We start from the raw sequence: 18,758 nt of genomic DNA on the forward strand, positions 1-18,758 counted from the left end.
CTCAAACTCCGCCTCCAGAGTGGGGGGCTTGAGGGACAAGGCAAACGCTGCCATGCGCGCATACGGACAAGACGAAGGGGGTTTCGATTTAGTTGCCGCCATATGCCTGTCGTTCTTCGTTCATCTTCCTCCTTCAGTCCTAAAAAAAACCATGTACGGACAAGCTTCAGTCTTCACAATAGTGCCGTACATCGCGGACATGATATCCAGTAGCGCGACCTTGAAAGCGTCGTAATCCGCAAGTCCTTCCACAGCAGACAAACTTAGAGACAACCGTCCCAGTCCATTCAACAACCATTTGTACTTGGTTCCCAACCCCATTCCAACGCCTAAGAGACCCGTGAAAACATCAACACAGCATCATAACATCGTAGTAGAAATTTGGCCCCGTGAAACAACCCAATTTGCCGTCGTGTAGTGTCGACAACACCTTTACGAAACTTGGGACAAGGGAGAGAGTATAGACGAAAAGGTCCTGCAGGGCCTCATCTCCGGATAGGGATAGCCTCGGTCTTTGCGGCTCCGTCGACTGGAGAGGTGTTTTCCTGGTCCTTAAGCTCGGCCTCTTCAGCGCTGGTCTCTCTGTTGAGGAAGCTCGCCTCCTTGACAGGGCTGCCGGCGTGGGCACCGGCGGCGATGCTGCCGTGGTGCTTGTTGCCATTAAGGGAGGATGAGGAGTTGTTGACGGGGCTCGAGAGATGGGGGATGTTCTCGGGAACGGGGTGCTGGGATCCGACAGCGCCAGTATCGACGCTGTCACCCTTGCCCGCCTTTGACATGGCGTAGTCGCCAGAATCGAAGTACTTGCGGTCCTTCAAGTGCTTGGCGAAATGGTCGGAGCGAGAGGGGAGCTTGCCGTAAAGGCGGAAGAGACGCTGTTCCTCAGGGGAAAGGGACTGTAAAGAGAAGGATCAGTACCAGATTCGTCAAAGAACGCAATGAGAATTGGTCGGTCATGGAAGCCGTGATGCCATCGCGGGCTTGGTTCTCAAGGTGGGGCATTGGGTAGCAAGTGGCTGGATTGAACGTACCGAGACGTCGACCTTGTTCTTCTGAAGAGGGTTCATCTTGTTGGTTGATCCCGCGCTTGGTAAAGGTGATTTTGTTCTTCTCAATAGAGGTAGGCGATGTGAACAAGACGAAAAAAAGAAAAAAGATCGGTGGACGAAAGGAGTCGGGGAGGAGGTCGGTTGGAGGTGAGGTAGATAGACGGAAGTGGGATGCAGGTGCGACTTGTGACGGGAGTTGGAGGTGCAGGTGGGTTGTAAGGCGGCGGGTGTGGTTTTCTGCGGGGCCCCTTTCTTTTTTGGGAGAGGGGGCACCTGGGAGCTTGACAGTGAAGTCAGGCCGGCCCAATCCCAGAGCGAGCCGGCTGGAGTGAAGTACGTACTTCGCACCTTAGGGAGTACCTTTACTCAGGTGCTCTACCTACCTATCGGGGTTGCGCTTAGGATACCAAGATGGCATTGTGACTCTTCTTCTACAACCATTGTAAAGGTACCTTGCTAATATGTAATTCAACCCTTGCAAGGTGAATATAGACCCCAAGGTTAAGTATCGCGTAACAGCACAAAAATGGTCAGAGGCACTGGGGTTGGAAATGGTGAATGCAAGAAAAATTGACAGGTCAGGCAGGGTAGGGCAATTGGGTTCGAGGATATGGTGGATTATGACCACTGTGATCAACCTGTCTACAGACTAGGTACGGATGGATACCTTACCTGACCATGCGAGCTGGAAAGTCTTCGGTTTCATCTGGTTTCCGTGCACCGGAAGAAAGCGCAAAGCATAAGGGAAGACTGGCGGAAAATGAGCAGAGGGAGGATGGGAAAAAGAAGGGTCCAGGTCGAGGACAAGATCCAGATTCTGTTCAGTGGAAAGAGAAAAAAAAAAGTGCCCATCCCATCGACAAACTGCCCATTTACAGAGGCCGCATGAATGTTTACAGTCTGTATTATTGCCGGGCTACCCATTCCTATCCCCCGCTGATAGACAATATGCCATGTAATTAACCTCGTTCTGCAGCGCAATGCCTTGTTGTGCCAGCCCATCCGGTTCCATTAGGCCCAACTCTGGCCAGGTCGCGATGACACACAAATAACGGGGCGGCGACGTTCTTTCATGGAACAACCGCAACATGGAGAGGTCCCTATTTGCCCAGAGAGGTGCCTGCTAGGGGCTGCTTCCGCGACGAGACATGGTTTACCCTGCAACTTGCTTGACATGTTGCTGGTTGTCCCCCAAGAACACTCGTGGGACTCGCGAGTGAGCTCGGGTTTCACAGACTCAAGTTTGTCACTTATTCACGATCTTCTCCCTATCTCGACCCCTGACATAAGTCTTTCTACCTCTGGCCCGACAAAATATGTTTGGCATCCGTTCTCCGTACCACCAGCCCAATCCCTCGTTCGTCACTGACTTCCCGACCAATGCAGCATCCCGGCACCAGCAACGCGTCTCCACCACGGGCTGCGTAACCGTTGCCGATGACACTGCGCGCCGTCCTACCGGAAACCATCCAGCTGTTCACTTGACCTCTCGGCCCCGACCCCATACAGAAGGGATGAGCTGTTTCTCCACGATCTCCAGGCTTCGTCTTTCCCTCGTGCCGTGTCGGTCGTGTTCAAGCACTGCCACACAGAGAATGCGACTCAATTCTTGGACCAGAGATCGCTTAGTCTCCCCAGAGGCAAATAAAATCCAAGAAGAACAAGTTAATGGCCCTGACCGGTTCCCTGGCGATCCTTCAGGGTCTCGATGGGCGAGCACGGTCATCAGATCGACCTGTATCAATGCTCCCTCGTCTTTCGTTGGCTTCCAGTCCTATCTGCCGTCCATGGTACCTGCGGCCGACCCGCGGGTCGCATATCCGGTCGACACTATTAAGAGAACCGGACCCAAGCTCCCTGACCTTTTACCCGTCATGGCGACCTCCAGAGCCTTCATCTCGATGCCTTATCAGCCTTTTGACTGGTAAATGGTAATCCCAGGTGCGACGCCTAGCCAATAGAGGGGATGATCCCCCGGGTCTGTTAGCACTGAGAAGGCATCGGAGTGGCGTAAAGCTGCCACCCCTACTAAACCAGTCAGGGAGAATCGACAACGACATTAGAGCCCATCCTCGTCCAACAGTCACACACGTAGTCCGTCGTCTGGACTCTGGAAAGTTCGATGCTGTCTGGAAACCACTGTGTCGAGTGTCTCTAGTCCTGCCTCCCCGCATTCCGCCCCCAACGTGGTCTCAATTCTGGGCCAAGTCGTGATTGCTTCGGAACAACTGCCGTCTACCTGCTTAGACCAGACCGAACGAGGGGTGGCTTGGCCGATCGTCCCAGCGTTTCTTATTCCTCCTTCACACCACCATGTAGCATGCCTCCAAAATCGAAGGAGACCGTTCCATTTCCGCCGCGCTTCGCCGAGGCAGCTCATGATACGACGAAGCGACCCAGGGAAGGTTCGCTGTGATGGCGGACGGCCAAAAGCTCGCGAGCGGTCAATGGGATGATGTTTTTCTGCAACCCTCCTCCTCTTCGCCAATGGCTTCATTGACCACCACACAATCTATCCCCAATCATACGATTCCGCGTGATTGGAGTGTTCTAGGCTACTCGCATGGGTTGAGTTGACGGCCCATAACCTTTCCCACCCCTCATTGCCCACACGACATAAGTAATCGCACACTGGTACGGCTTGACCAGAGAGCTGCTGTGCTAGTTCGCTGATAGAGTTTCCGGCTCTGGCCCGCCGGGGGTTGCCTGCATAACGCGTGCTGCCATCCTACCGAATTTTCCGTTCCCGTCTCCCGTCTACCTCTCAATTGGGGAAATGATGGAGTTGGAGATGCTTTCGGATTTTTGGCGTTGAGGCGCTTATTTCCCTAGCATCTCCGTCTCTCCCCGCTTATCAAGCTTTCGTTGCTTTGCAGGTTCAAGTGCAGAACATGAGTCGCTGAATGTCATCGTGACCTCGTGGTGGTTGCCCACCCACCTGCACCTCTGCGTAGCTCTGTGAGCAATTGAGTTTCCATGGTCGATAATGGTTTGAGGGGAACTAGTAATTACAACACAACTAAGTAATAGGTCCTAAGAAGTAAAACTGTTCCAACGCTAGCTTCGTCGCCATTGAGATTTTCAACAACAATAGCTTCTTCACACTATATCTTTCTGGTATAGCATATCTCTCTTCCTCTTTATGGCCTTCTTCAATTGATCTCATCTCTCCTAGTCCATAGCTCATCTGTCTTTTGCTCATTGAGCCATTGATTGTGAACAGATCAAATAGAGTATAAGAGGAAGCAGACCTATATCACACCGAAACCGTAGCCAATCGCCCCTCTCATGCAGATATCACACTGATCAGATGAGGATTTGCTTCTCCTGCTTGAGGCTCTTGACGAATTCCAGCGGCACTTTTAGAGTCTGCGCGACTACTTCAGGCGGTGTGAGAGCGAGCCACTGGGTCAAAGAAATATCCACGACTCTGTCAGACTTGTACAGCTCAATCCATACCAAGTCTTCCGTGTCAGAGGTGTTCTCGATGTAGTGTCTAGTCAACGAATTAGCAACGACACACTCCACTCCCTCGAGATGAATGATATACTCACCCGCTGTTGTCCGGGAAAGCCGCTGTGTCACCCGCTTCCAAGTCAAAGGTTCTCGACGCTGCACTTCCGATAAACACAGTCGCCTTGCCCTTGCCCTTGTGGAAGTAGAGCCATTCTTCGGCGTTGGGGTGCCAATGGAGCTCCCTCAGCCCGCCAGGCTTCAGTGTGACGAACGTGGCAGCAATGGTCTTGGCAATGGGGAAGTTGGTCGAGTCAATCTTTCTGAACTCGCCGCCGTTGCCGGGAACCTTCTCAGGTGGGTGCTCGAAAGTGCGGTAGACGAAGGAACTGTTGCCGGAGAGGTACTGCCCCGGGGGAACCGTCACGTTCGTGGTTGCCACCGTTCCGTTCAGGATGTATGGGTTCGTGGCGGGTAGCTTGTCAAAGACGGAAGCATTGACGCCAAAGTTCCTGGCCAAGATGTCTCTTGGGGTATGGGCCAGCCAGTCGACAATGTTGAAGGTGGTTCTTTTGAGTGTCAGTTGACTCGTTCCATACACGAGTGTCATATAGAAGAGGAAGCACCAACCCAATCTTATCAAAGTCGGCTTCGTCAAAGGCCAAGAGAAACTCGGACTCTTCAGCAACTCCTTGAACATAGTGAGCAGCACCCTTGGGGAAATACCTAGGACCAATATTAGTATGCAGTGCTCTTTGACTTCTCAGCTTGGGTCTTACCAAATATCTCCATAGTTGAGTTGTTCAACTTGACTTTTTCCGTCTTCGCCGACGGCTCCGATGATAATCGAGCCAGAGTACACAAACCCCCACTCCGCAACCTTATGCCAATGCAGCTCTCTTACTGCTCCACGCTTGATATGCTGCTGGGCGGCTGCAATATCGTGACTCTGAGGCAAGTCCTGAATGACCTGCTCGCGGACCCAGCCTCCGTTGAAGATACGGGTCTTGGAATCAGAGAATCTCCATTTCAGGTTCGGCACCACGCCGCTGTCAGTGGACTGCCGGCCGAGATTATCCGGATTCTCTCTGTCAATTGCATTATTGGTGCCGCCTGTGTCATTTTATTAGTTGGGTCTGGCATCGAGAAGGTGAGCTCCGTGTCACTTACCCAGGATCGGGGCACCTTTGCCATTGGCATCGATGGGCTGTCCAATATTGAATTGAGCGTCTCTCTTCGCCACTTGGGGCGAGGCACTTGTGATGGCCACGAGGCCAATGAGTCCTGTCACGGAGATCTGAAGTATTCTCATTCTATCAGATAATGAAGAACCGACTTATGAGGAGGTGCAGATTGTGAGAGATGGAACGAAACAGCGCAGGGAAGACAATCTGTAAAGTATATTTATAACTGCGTCTAACCTTTAGAACACCGCCCCCAAGTTCGAAAGGACATACTTCATTTCCTTCGACGCGATGGCGGAATTTTCATTACTATCACGTTCAACGCATCGAGTAATCATGGCGTTGAGGTTGCAGTTGCAGAAGCAACGGTTCGCGATGACGACATTGACCATTCAGCGGCATCGTTGCTTTCCGGTCGACACTATTGACTTTCCCAATTCGAGTCTCACAGGCATCTTCCCCCAAAAATCAAGAGTGCATATGCGTGTTCGATGGGTGTTGGTGTGATATTGGCTAAATGATCGACTGCAGTTGTCTTTGAATCGGGCATGCCGCTAGGTTGGACCCCGGCCATTCGACATATGTCCGAAAATAACGACATCGTGGGAAAGCGTGGGGGAAAGGCTGCTTAGGCGCTGATCCCCATCGACGGCATCTAACTAGCCTGACTGAAGCTTACTTTGACGCGGTAGACTACGGTAATTTACTTTTAACCTTGTCTTACTGCAGATATTGGCTTGAATGTTACCCGCATCTTTTTGGTAATCTTCTTTATCACAGGCCGGCCCAAGTTTTGCGTTACAAGGCCGGGGCAAAGTCGTGATCTGGGTTCAAATAGAGTTAAATCATCTGAAATGTCAAGATCATGTCAATTCACATGGCAAAAAATATGACAGAAAGACCCAGTCTTCAACGCGTTTCTCTCCTTGACCGTATGCTCAAGAGACCAGACGTTTTCTCACAATTCAAACAAGATATAGAAATAGCATGGCAGAGGATGTGTTGACAAGCAATCCCAGGTCAGTCCTTTCTTCTGACATAGTGAGTTTTCGCAATCCCAATCAGTCTACTATCTTCTGAACGTTGAGACCAGTAGTGTGTAAATGCCTTGAGGATGGCTGTTCAACCCGAACAGCATACTAGCCAAGCACGAACACGCTATTCGATCGTAGCTCTACCAAACTGTCCAAGATCGCCATCGTCCTACCTGGTTCATCTTCTCTGGAACCCGTTCTGCCAAGCTAGAGAAGTTAAGGTTTGATATGCCCGACGCAGCAGCAGAGCCAGAGGCGCCCCCGTTGCATGCCTCAACGTCCCTTGCCGTTCAGCCTCGCTGAGATCTTATGCGGAAATGAGATTATCGGTCCCAAATACTTAAATGAACTCGAAGTGTTATTCGTTACATATGATGCCATCCGGTACTATCGATATATGTCTGAGTTTGGTACATCTCGCCCCTGTCAATCCAACAAACAAAACACCTACGTCGTCCAGTTGAGAGATGATCTGCAACTCTTCATCTCACATGGCTTTACGCGTGGTCGCCGTCAGTGTCGATCAACTTCTTGACATTCGTTAAGCTTACTTCTCCCTCCAATGCCGAAGCACTGGGCCACACTAGCGCTGCTTGACACAAAGTTAAGACATCGTCAAGAAGTGTGCTCTACACGTCGAGCTCGCCGGGCGCCCAAGTTTCCGTGCTCCAAGCGATCGCGACATTACAGTCTTCCCTCTTGAGGAAAAAGATGTGGCCACGATGAGCTAGAGGTTAAGGATCTCTGGATTGTGATAGGCAAGGTGTGAGTCCCGACTTCTTGGCAAAGACATGTTCAGGCATATCTCCAACGCTGCATGACTCTGAGAAGGTCTGTTGGGTGCATCTTGATTATCGTTCTGGCTCACGGCATACTATCCTTCGACAATAGCGTAGATGATGAGGTTTATTGGCTTCATGGTGTGATTGTCTAGTGAGCTCACGTCCAAAGAAGAGAAGCGGTTGACTGTCAGACGGCCCTTATTGCAGCTCGCGATGGAGTATAAGAAGAATAGATAAGTGCCCGTAGTCTGGTGTTGGGAACATCTTCAAAAATCAGACTTCTTGGATTCCAACAAATAATTACCAGCAGCTCAATTGACTCAAGATGCTTTCTAAGATCTCTTTGGCAGCTCTCACGGGCTTCCTGCTCTCTCCCGTGGCAGCAGGGCCAGTCAACGGCAACGACTACTCTCCTGCCAGCAAGAGAAGTCCTCTGGGGATCAGTCTGCCCCCTCTGATTCCTTCTATCCCGGGAGTCACCGAGCCTCTGGCCTCCAATGCCCCTCCTCTCCCCATTCTTCAAATCCCAACGCCTCCTCTCGAGAGTCCTCCTTTCACCGGCGCCAACATCAAGCCAAAGAAGATTGGCTACTTCTGGACTGGAGCTGGTGACAACATCCATAAGGACTTCTTGGTTACTGCCAGTTTGGACGATGTGAGTGATGCTTTTGTCTCTACTTAACTCTTAGTGGATTGAGCAATGCTTACAGCCGTTCTCGTTTTTAGGACACTTTCGGTCAAATTATTGCTCTCACCGATGTGCCCACGAGCGGAAACTCTCCTCACCACCTGGGTAGCTCTCTTGATGGCAAGACACTCATTGGAGGCGGTTTACTGTCTCTGCTTAAGACTCAGGACACGGCCTTCTACTTTGATGTCTCTAATCCCTACGCTCCCAAGTTCAAGAAGTCTAACCGAGCTCTACTGAGTTCCATCGTCGACGAAATCCGCGCCAAGCCAGAGGGGTAAGTCACCACCACTACATGCCATGACTCTGTCCTCGTCATGATTCCTGTCATTCCCAAACATTCCCAGGGAAGATGAGAAGTGCTGACATTCTACTGTGACAAGTGGATTCTTCATCACGTACATGGGCAGTGCTGTTGGAACGTCTCCCGGCCGTCTGGTCGAGACCAACGCAGAGGGTGATATTATCCATGAATGGCCAGAGGATGTCGCTGGAACACTCAACATTCTCGGCGAGCAGTTTAGTCCCCATGGTCTGGCTGTGGATTTCAACAAGGGAATTATCTTGACTTCGGACTTCGTCGTGCCTATCACAATTCTCAAGCCGACGTTGGGAATCCAGAAAGCAAGCACCCTGCGCCTGTGGAACTTGTCCGACAGAACAATCATCTCGACCATTACGATCCCTGCCGTAAGTGCTCTACCAACTTCGGAGCGAACGACAAAAATCTAATGGTTTCTAGGGCTTGGGCATTCAAGATGTTAAGTTCATCCCCGGCAACCCTGAGAGCGCTGCTATTGCCACCGCTGTTGGCCCAGGCCAAGTCTGGATCATCTACCCATTCCGCCGCGATTCGTCTGGGAAGCAAGGCGTTGCTGAGCTGCTCTTCGACCTGGGCTCCAAAGCCAAGGACTCGTTGGCTATCTACTCCGACATTACCGACGACGGCAAATTCGCATACTTCACCATCACTCTGGGCAACCACGTTGCAGCACTCGACATCTCCGACCTGAACAACGTCAAGAGACTGGATGACCCCAACGAGACGCAGCCAATCATTGGACCTCACTACGTCAAGATCAGCCCGGATAAGAAGAACCTGCTTGTCACTGGATACTTCGTGCAGGGTGGTGATGTGAGTCACGCGTCTCTCGTTATGTTTGACATTCTTGTACCGAGGTTGTTTACTGACATGTTATTCGTGATAGATTTCCATTGTCAACACACCTGGAGATTACAAGGGTCATTGGCTCGACATTCTCCCCGACGGAAGCCTCAGCTTCAACCGATCAATCGACTTTGAGAGCATCTTCACCCGCGACCGTGGCGGTGCTCGACCTCACTCGTCGGTCATCTTTGACTTGACCGACCCCAAGAACCCCAAATATTACTAAGGGTCCTGCTTGCCACAGCTCCGGCTCTTGTTGAGCTGCTGATCTGATGCTCTATCAGACCTGGAACATAAGGATTTGGAGGAGGAACGAACCCTACGGAAGCAACGACGCCTTTCTTTTCTCTTGAGATATAGTACCCGATTGTTCCTTGGTTATGTTCAGTTTAATTTGTTCCGCTTGTAACTTCGCGCTTTACCTATGAAGCTCTATCTTGTGCGTCGCTTAGTAATTATCATTGTTGATAACGTAGCATGGTGCCTCTCGTAGCCACGACTTCGTGTGTGACCATGTTTGAGAATATTGAACATTCAAAAGTTCGAACTTGAAATCCAGATGTTTTTGAGCACTATCTTAGAATGGACTTCATCTCAAAACGGAGCTGGTCATCATGGTAAGACTCGGTGTTCGTGAGTCGCGCACTAACAATTTCGTGCTGCGTGCGTCATTCGTCCGCCCCTCCCTTACCTCTGGAGGTCCGGCCGGACGTTCCGTGTCGCAACTGCCTGGCAGCGCACTGCTCTCGAAGGCTTGACGCTAACACCTTATGTTGTCCCATGATCCATTCCCATCTTTGTAATCTACACTTCACTTCATCCATGTCTTTTTGATACCCCATTTCTTCCAGGCTCAGACAAAATGCCTGTAGAACGGAGCGCCGAAAAGAGACCCGCTTTGCCGGCGGCGTCTCAAACAAGGTCCCCACCGAGCTCCCGGAGAGCTATAGTCTGCATATTCGGCTTCATTCTATCATTTCTGGTTGTTTACGGACTTTATACCCCATGGAGCAGCTTCATAGATACGGGCAGATGGTTTCCCGGGACATTCAATGAACTCGACATCGATGCAGACAATGACTTGTATCTCGTCGGTGCTGGCCGAGCCGACATTACCGGCCCGGTTGTGGAAATCAACATGATGGGTTACGCAGACCCCAAACAGCTTGGCACTGGCCTTCGACAGAGATTGTATGCCCGAGCATTCATTGTAGGAAGCACCGAACGACGTAACGACAGGTTTATCTACCTCGTGCTTGACACACAGTCGGGAGACACAGCTGTTCGTTACGGTGTACTTCACGGGCTCGCTGAGCTAGGCTTCGACTACTCCATGTATGGACATCACAACTTGGCACTGACTGGGACACACTCGCACTCTGGTCCGGGCGCCTGGCTCAACTATCTCCTACCGCAAATCACGAGCAAAGGCTTCGACCAGCAAAGTTACAGAGCCATCGTTGACGGTACCTTGTTGGCCATCCGTCGTGCACATGAGAGCCTAGAGCCGGGGCATCTCAGTATTGGCTCAACAAAGGTCACTGGCGCGAATATCAACCGCAGCCTGTACTCGTATATGGCGAATCCGGAAGAAGAACGTGCCAAATACAACGTCAGCGCTGAGAATGACGGGTCTGTTGAGAAAGACTTGACATTACTCAAGTTCCAACGAGCGTCAGACGGGAAGAGCATCGGTGCCTTGACATGGTTTCCCACCCACGGCACATCCATGCTCGGCAATAACACTCTCATTTCGGGAGACAACAAGGGAGTGGCAGCATGGCTATTTGAGAAAAGTATGCGAAAGTCGTCTGATGCGACCAAGGGATTTGTCGCTGGATTCTCCCAGGCCAATGTGGGCGATGTGAGTCCAAATGTGCTAGGCGCTTTCTGCGAGGACACCGGCGAGCCTTGCGACTTCAAGACAAGCACTTGCAGTGACGGGAAAAGCCAAAAGTGTCACGCCAGAGGACCATTCTTCCGCGAGAAGGATGAAGGTGCCTCGTCTTGCTTTGAGATCGGCAAGAGGCAGTACACAGCTGCTAAGGCGCTATTCGATGACATGGGATCCAAGTCTCAGCGAGTTCGTGGCTCGTGGGTAAAGTCTTTCCATGCCTTCCACAATATGTCAGAATTCCACTTCGAGCTTCCCAACGGAACGGAAGTGAGAACCTGCCCTGCAGCGTTGGGCTACTCATTCGCAGCTGGAACGTCTGATGGTCCTGGGGCTTTCGACTTCACCCAGCACAACTCGAACTCGACTAATACGAACCCTCTATGGAAGGTTGTTGGCGGTTTGTTGAAGGCACCAAGGGAAGACCAAGTCGCCTGTCATTCCCCCAAACCCATTCTACTCGATGTTGGCGAAGTGTTTAACCCATACCAATGGACACCCAACATTGTAGACATTCAAACATTCAGAGTCGGCCAGCTGATTATCATTGTCAGCCCGGGAGAGGCGTCGACCATGGCGGGAAGACGATGGAAAGATGCAGTCAAACACCAGGCCGAGTCCTTGTTTGCTGAAGAGACTGATGCGAAGCCGGTTGTGGTGATTGGAGGACCAGCAAACAGTTACACTCATTACATTACAACACCACAGGAATACGGGTAAGCTCTCATACGTGGCACTCTATCGAGCTCGGCACTAATTTTGACAGAATACAACGATACGAGGGTGCTTCAACTCTGTATGGTCCTTACACGCTGGATGCATACATTAACCGGACGCTCAATTATCTCCCGACGCTGGGAGCTTCGTTCGCCGAAGGACCTCCTGCTCACGCTGGAGGACCTTATCCTCCAGACAACACAAACCGCTCCCTGAGCTTCATCACTGGCGTAGTGCGAGATGGCACACCCGTTTTCCGCAGCTTCGGCGACGTCAAGACTGACGTGGAGGACAAATACGCCATCGGGGACGCCGTGAGAGCCACATTTGTCGGAGCTAATCCGCGTAACAATTTGCGCCTGGAACAGACGTACGCAGCTGTCGAGAGATTAACCATTGACAAAGGGGCCATCAAGAGATGGGACACCGTGCGGACCGATTACGATTGGAACCTGATCTTCCACTGGAAGCGGACGAGCGACATACTCGCCACGAGCGAGGTTGAGATTGTATGGGAGACGGAGAGCGATGCGAAGCCGGGGACGTACCGCTTCCGCTACTATGGGGATTCCAAATCGCTGGGCGGAAAGATCACAAGTTTTGAAGGAGTCAGCGGGCAGTTCAAATTGCACTGAGGTCTGGTTATAGGGAGGTTTGTTCTAGAATCGGGAACCGTGGAAGAGGAATCATGCAATCTGTGGCTTTACATGAGTCTTTGTTGATTAACAACAGCGCTATCCAGAGCGCACAACAGGGCTCAGCTTTCAAGAATGTTACAAGTCTTTCGACGATTCGGTATTTATTGAACACGACCCAAATCCTTGGACTAGTCGGGACATCGCCATTAGCATTCATTCGCTTCAAAGCCATTTCAAAAAGTTGGTTCACGGGACCAAACACATACCTCATACCCAGGAGGACACGGCGTAATACAGTTCCAGAAACCATCGCCGTATCCGTGACACTCGTACTCGCCGTCGTCATTGTCCGTCGTAATGGGCTTGCTGCACGGCGGGAGGTCCATTCTGCCCTGGGCGTTACCCTTCAACCTGGCGCAGCCCATGCAGGAGCCGTACTTCTTGCCCGGAGCGGTGCACTGTCGGGCGCAGCGGCTGCTGCAGCCGGCTACGTCGTCGACGCTGTAGTCTGCAAAGAGCCAGGCGAAGTCTCCGGGGGAGAGGTTGCGGTTCGAGGAGAAGCCTGGGGAGCAGGTTTGGGCGAGGGTTGCGCTTGCGCAGAGCAAGGCGGCGGCGATGGCGGTTGTTGTAAGACGCATCTTTGGTTTCCGGGGTTTAGATATTGGGGGAGAATGCTGCTCTTTGGCCTTTGGGGTGTCTTGTGAAAGGACGACTCTATACGAGATTTCTCACGAAACCGGTATGTGGAGGCAAAACAGAGTGAACGAGCAGAAGAGCTAGGCCATGTGGAAGTGGGAGTAAAGACCGACGGTCATTAGTACGGACATCCGTTGGCTGATATTTATGCGACGTTCCGCTGGTCTTGTACGGAGTAGTCCTCTACATGATCATGTTCGGCGAATAACTGCCTTCTTGAATGACTAGGCCGCAAGTACGCGGGAATTAGAGAGGATATTGAGCAGAAAAAGCTTATACCGATGTCCTGTACCATGACTTCGAGACTCGAGAGCATCGTAATATACTAAGTTTAACGGAGTGCTCCGGTTCTTTCTTACAGAAAAAACCCTTTAATTAACAATCTACACGCCAGGAGGGGAGTTCTGAAGCTTAGTATACGGACCTCGTGGACGGCTGACTCTTTCAGACAGTTGGGGTATTGTAAGTCCGAAGTTCGAGGTGGACATCATCAATTATAGTTTAATAAGTTCTCGCGCTCGGCACACTTAGGGGCCGAGTACAGACAAGTCGAGTCAGAGTCAGTATTCTGTCGGTATCGCAATTCTTGACAAACAACTAGTTTAGATGTGTAAGTACTCTGGTTGAATTAACTATGTGCCATTACCGACCAGACCCGCCACCACGACCAAAACACAGCACAAGGACTTATGATATACCGAGCAAGGGAGGAGGAGGAACATCTAGTCTAGAAAAAATCGATAGAGTATGGCAAATTCCTGATGCCCATCTTAGCTCTTAAGCCAAAGGATCTGCGTAGTTGTTTGCTGCTGTATTTCTTTTCTTTTCTTTTTTCGTGTACTTGGTAGCTCAGGATTCGCCAGCACGGCCTAACGTTGATGCCAGATAGACAGACGGCTTTTCAATGCGGGTACCGTTGCATAGACATTTATAGCTCCTTGTGTCGAGTGATTTCCCTCGAAAGTCCGATTCTTATGTAGGTGGATCGTTTGCGTCGGTCACAAGCCGGGGAGAACGATCGGTTGTAAGGCACCATGGTTGACGTGAAAAGTGTACAAAACTCGCGAGGGTCCCCTCTGATAATTGCTTCTTCTCGAATTCTTGTGAGTTGGACAAGAACCCCTGGTCCCGCGTCGGACGCTGCCGAGACAAGCCTCGACCTGACACCCGCCGCGCATGTCTTGGCCCCTTGAGCGGCGCCCCTCCTCCAAGTCTTTCCTCCCGGCGCCATGTCTCTTGATCAAACAACCAGCGCCGGCCGAAGAACCTCCGGACCTTGAGTAAATGTATTCAAACCATTGAATTCTTGTTTGTGACTTGGAAGGTTGTCCGAACTTGTTGACTGTCTAATACGTACGATATCAGATTGCCCAGTCGGCAGGCACCCCTACCCATTGGAATGCAGCTGTCACAGTTCCTGCAGGAGACAACTCTGCCGGCCAGGGGGTTTAGGTGCGGTGAGATGCCGCCACCAATAGCGGCCTGCAGCAGGAGGAAACAAGGAGACGGACGACTCTTTCCGCGCGGAGTTGGACCCGCCCCGCTGGAAACCAACAAGCCCAGGCCCCTGTGTCTCGCTGCAGCTGCAGCTCCCTGGCCCGGTGGGTGGTGTGTCACGACATGGATGAGTGCGAGTTGGATACAACCAGTATTATATGTACAAACTGCAGACCTCGCATTTGACTTTTGCGATGAGCAATCCCCATTGGCGATGACGTCTCCTTGTTTGTTCAGAGAGCAAACTCGATGAGTAATATCGGACCTCAGTGGGTGTCAAGAGAGGCAAACAAGCTTTTTATCATCTCCTCATCATCACGTTTCGACGTGGCATGGTCAAGGCAGCTAGATGCTCATTGAACAGCTCCCCCAAGGCGCCATGTGTATTTTCACCATAACAAATCACATGCCACCAATTGCTAAATGGCATTGTGTGAACAAAAGGCTAGATTGCAAGGGTCTCTTTTTAAGCTAAAAAAGCTAAGCAAGCTCCTTTCCAAGACTCCAACTCAACCACGAGATGGGCCATAATGGGGTTAGGGGGGCATTTGCTAGTTTCGGAGACGCAAGACCCGAAACCAGAGCTTCGACCCCTACCTGCACCTTGGGGCTTCCCAGATGGGACCCCCGACCCCATCGACGTTTCCGGTCCTTCTTTTGTTTCTTCCATGGCAGATGTGTGACAATTCTTCCTTTTTGTTCTGCATTCCTTCTCTTTTTCTTCTTGTCGTCGAGGGACTGTCTTAACTCACTACGTCTTATAGCTTTCTATTATTGCTGTGCAGGCATCAAACTCCTCCCCCGGATTTGATATACAAGGTCTTGAGATTATCAAACCAACCCGGGGCTTCGACTGGTCTCGGACCCCTCCTCCCATTGACCTCATTGTATCCAACGGGCGATAAGCTATTGTCATCACCAGGCTTCACTTGGGTTATCCTCGTGCTGCCGTGTGCCCCTAGGTGACATTTCGCCAATTCAAGCTCCCAGAGCATTTGGCACCAACATGGTATCGTCAGTCTTTGTGCTCGTTGGAGCTGTGGTCGCCTATGGCGTATATGCCTACGTCTCCGGCCTGCAACGCAATATAGCAGAAGCAAAGAAAGTTGGCTTGCCATATATCGTCACCCGTACGTGTTCAAGGTGCCCACAGTGTTTCTTTGGTGTGAGAAACTGACCATGAGCAAGCCGCATCGCCCTTTTCAATAATATGGCAGCTCACCCACAAGTTCTGGATACCCATCATCAAGTGTTTTCCGAAATCGTGGTGGGAAAACTGGCTCGAGTTAGTTACTTGACTGGACTGCTCCGTCCATTGCGGCGCCCCTGCTGATCCCAATGCCTTGCAAATAGACTCCTCATACCGAATTGGTCCTATAATCTACTTCACAAGCCTTTTGAACGCATTGGCGAGACCTTTATGATCGTGTCGGCCTTTCAGATCCTCGTCCTGACCGACAGCGCCGAAGCCATCCACCAGATCACACAGCAACGCGAAAAGTTCCCAAAGCTTGTTGAGACGTACGCCATCTTGAAGCAGTTTGGCGACAATGTCCTGACCACCGAGGGTGCGGTCTGGCGCATGCACCGCAAGGTCACATCCGCGACCTTTAACGAGAAGAACGCCTCTCTCGTCTTTGCCGAATCGATCAAGCAGGCGCAGAGCATGACGCGCAAGTGGCTAGGCCCAGCGGGGGAAAAGAGCAAGAAGACTATTCAGACGCTGGATCACGATACGATGCGGCTCGCTCTCAACATTATCAGCTACGTGGGATTCGGAATGCGCCTGCTCTGGCCGGGACAGTCACTGCCCGATGGAGCAGATCCGAAGCTTACAAAATACAGCTCACTCGAGGCGGCCCCGGGACACACGATGAGCTTTGCCGATGCCATTGCCGAGATGCTGGAACATATCTTGGTTCTGTTACTGGTACCGCACAAGATTTTGAAGCTGCTGCCTTTCAAGTACACAAAACAGGCCGTTGACTCGCACGACAACTATGTTCAATACATCGACGAGCTGATGCAGGACAAGATTGAGGATCTGCAGAACGGCGACCACGGCGACGCCGGCATGGACCTCATGGGCCAGCTTGTGAGATCCAAATACGGGGACGGAGCGGATGCCAATGGGGCTTTTAACGGAACGCTATCAAAGGGAAAGGAGTCCAAGATCCCTCAGCTGTCCAGATCGGAAATCTCGGGCAACGCCTTCATCATGTTAGTTGCGGGACACGAGACGACGGCGAACGCGATGCACTTTGGTCTGATTGAGATTGCCTGCAACCCGGCTGTGCAACGCCAGCTCCAGAAGGATATAGACGGCATCTTTGGCGATAACGATCCGAGCACGTGGAACTACGAGAACACGGTCAACCCGATGTTGGCGTCCATGCTGGGCGCCTGCATGAACGAGACGCTGCGGATGACGCCGGCGGTGGTGGAGATCCCCAAGAAGGTCAGCCCGGAAGGCGATGGCATCATTACGCTGGACGGAGAGAAGTACGTGTTGCCAAAGGGGGCAGATATCTCCATCGTGGGCGTGGCGGCGCACCGGAACCCGCGTAATTGGCCGTCGAAACCGAGCAAGATTTCGGGGGCGGATCACGACCTGGATGACTACGCACCGGAGCGGTGGTACAGGGCCAGCTCGAAGACGGCGGCAGATGCCAAGACCGGCGGCGAGGCGGAGGAGGACTACGGCGGGTACAGGGGCTCGGACACGAGCGAGAAGATGTTCCGGCCGGTGCGGGGGTCCTACGTACCCTTCTCGGACGGGCCGCGGTCGTGTCTGGGGCGGCGTATCGCACAGGTTGAAATTATTGCCGCCCTGTCGGTCGTATTTCAGCGGCACAGTCTTGAGCTGGCGGTGGACGAGTGGGCCTCGGATGCCGAGGTGGAGGCCATGGGTCCGGAGGAGAGGCGGACGCTGTACAAGAAGGCGCAGGATAAGTGCCGGGAGACTGTGAAGAAGGCGTCGACGATGTTGACGCTCAAGTTACCGCAGGGGATGACTGTGCCTGTCCGGGTTGTGCCGAGAGGACAGGAAAGGTTTGTCGATATTGTTGACTCTGCTTAGAGTAGGTGTAATCAATAGCTGGCTTGCCTAGGCCTGGCTAGTGAAATTGTATCTTCAAAGCTGTATAGTGGTTGCTCTAGAATGGATATATGGGAATACCCGGGAAGGTACAAGGCGGAGAGATGGGTAGGAATTACATATGCATGAAATTGAGGCTAAGATGGCAATTAATCTGAGAAATTCAACCCATCAGCAGGCCATCGAGTTGATCTTGTGTAATATGGTGATGAGGTGACTGATTGGTTGAGATGTTGCAGTTGTCCCGGCAGCTCATGTTGATCGCGAGGGGCTTCAAGGTGTTGACAACTTCGCGTTCGGTATATCGAATGCACGGCAGCGGAGTGGGAGAGAAAGGAAGCCACGTGTTCTCGTGAGTATCCTCACATCATCGATGAACAGGGTGCTTGCTTGACCTTCGTTTATTTGGCGTCTTCTTTATCAGCGGGAGATCACCGGCCAGTCGCGCGCAGAGGCCAGCGACTAAACCGTTTGTTTACATGCCTTGCCTTTTTCGGACAGCTCAGGTGGGTCTGATTGGTCACAGCCGTCCACTCACCTTAATAGCAGTCAGCACCTCCGTCACGCCGTGTCTTCTTCTGCGACGAGAGCCCACCTTCTGTGCTTTTGCCGCTCCCGGGAGACGAGGCAGAGGGCGGAAAGCGCGCTAAACCAGTCGCAATGTCTACTGGACGACGGGACGTCCACACTGGCATATCCCCCCCTTTTCCCCAGATCAGATAGTATCAGCGCACCTCGATTGCCTGCTGTATGTAGCAATGGCAGCTGGAGCAGGCAGTCACGACTCATGGTAGCATTCACCTAACAGCGATGGGAGTCCTGTTGCGTCACTTCCCATAGGACCACAACAAGGGGGCCGAG

The 18,758-nt window shown here is 51.9% G+C and overlaps 7 protein-coding genes across 7 annotated transcripts; 4 read left to right on the forward strand and 3 right to left on the reverse strand.

Moving 5' to 3' along the window:
* Positions 1–485: 485 nt before the first annotated feature.
* On the reverse strand, positions 486–1,067 carry CTAM01_00705 (uncharacterized protein; the record flags this gene model as incomplete). The annotated part of the gene is made up of 2 exons (XM_060516753.1): positions 486–896; positions 1,032–1,067. The coding sequence occupies 2 exons, from the start codon at positions 1,065–1,067 to the stop codon at positions 486–488; spliced, it is 447 nt and encodes a 148-aa protein (XP_060388215.1).
* A 1,298-nt stretch (positions 1,068–2,365) lies between these two features.
* Positions 2,366–2,977, forward strand: CTAM01_00706 (uncharacterized protein; the record flags this gene model as incomplete). Its single annotated transcript, XM_060516754.1, has 1 exon — positions 2,366–2,977. The coding sequence occupies one exon, from the start codon at positions 2,366–2,368 to the stop codon at positions 2,975–2,977; it is 612 nt and encodes a 203-aa protein (XP_060388216.1).
* Positions 2,978–4,355: 1,378 nt separating this feature from the next.
* Positions 4,356–5,814, reverse strand: CTAM01_00707 (oxalate decarboxylase; the record flags this gene model as incomplete). Its single annotated transcript, XM_060516755.1, has 5 exons — positions 4,356–4,545; positions 4,604–5,071; positions 5,133–5,228; positions 5,282–5,615; positions 5,673–5,814. 5 exons carry the CDS (start codon positions 5,812–5,814, stop codon positions 4,356–4,358), a joined length of 1,230 nt encoding a protein of 409 aa, XP_060388217.1.
* Positions 5,815–7,827: 2,013 nt separating this feature from the next.
* CTAM01_00708 (uncharacterized protein) lies at positions 7,828–9,584 on the forward strand (the record flags this gene model as incomplete). Its single annotated transcript, XM_060516756.1, has 5 exons — positions 7,828–8,157; positions 8,229–8,467; positions 8,574–8,880; positions 8,933–9,325; positions 9,399–9,584. 5 exons carry the CDS (start codon positions 7,828–7,830, stop codon positions 9,582–9,584), a joined length of 1,455 nt encoding a protein of 484 aa, XP_060388218.1.
* Positions 9,585–10,220: 636 nt separating this feature from the next.
* CTAM01_00709 (neutral/alkaline non-lysosomal ceramidase) lies at positions 10,221–12,604 on the forward strand (the record flags this gene model as incomplete). Its single annotated transcript, XM_060516757.1, has 2 exons — positions 10,221–11,968; positions 12,019–12,604. 2 exons carry the CDS (start codon positions 10,221–10,223, stop codon positions 12,602–12,604), a joined length of 2,334 nt encoding a protein of 777 aa, XP_060388219.1.
* Positions 12,605–12,768: 164 nt separating this feature from the next.
* Positions 12,769–13,245, reverse strand: CTAM01_00710 (uncharacterized protein; the record flags this gene model as incomplete). The annotated part of the gene is made up of 2 exons (XM_060516758.1): positions 12,769–12,795; positions 12,874–13,245. The coding sequence occupies 2 exons, from the start codon at positions 13,243–13,245 to the stop codon at positions 12,769–12,771; spliced, it is 399 nt and encodes a 132-aa protein (XP_060388220.1).
* A 2,561-nt stretch (positions 13,246–15,806) lies between these two features.
* Positions 15,807–17,879, forward strand: CTAM01_00711 (cytochrome P450; the record flags this gene model as incomplete). The annotated part of the gene is made up of 3 exons (XM_060516759.1): positions 15,807–15,930; positions 15,989–16,085; positions 16,154–17,879. 3 exons carry the CDS (start codon positions 15,807–15,809, stop codon positions 17,877–17,879), a joined length of 1,947 nt encoding a protein of 648 aa, XP_060388221.1.
* Between the last annotated feature and the right edge of the window lie 879 nt (positions 17,880–18,758).

This window comes from Colletotrichum tamarilloi, assembly GCF_030869305.1.
Source record: "Colletotrichum tamarilloi strain Tom-12 chromosome Unknown Scaffold_2.1, whole genome shotgun sequence".
Taxonomy (NCBI): Eukaryota; Fungi; Ascomycota; class Sordariomycetes; order Glomerellales; family Glomerellaceae; genus Colletotrichum; species Colletotrichum tamarilloi.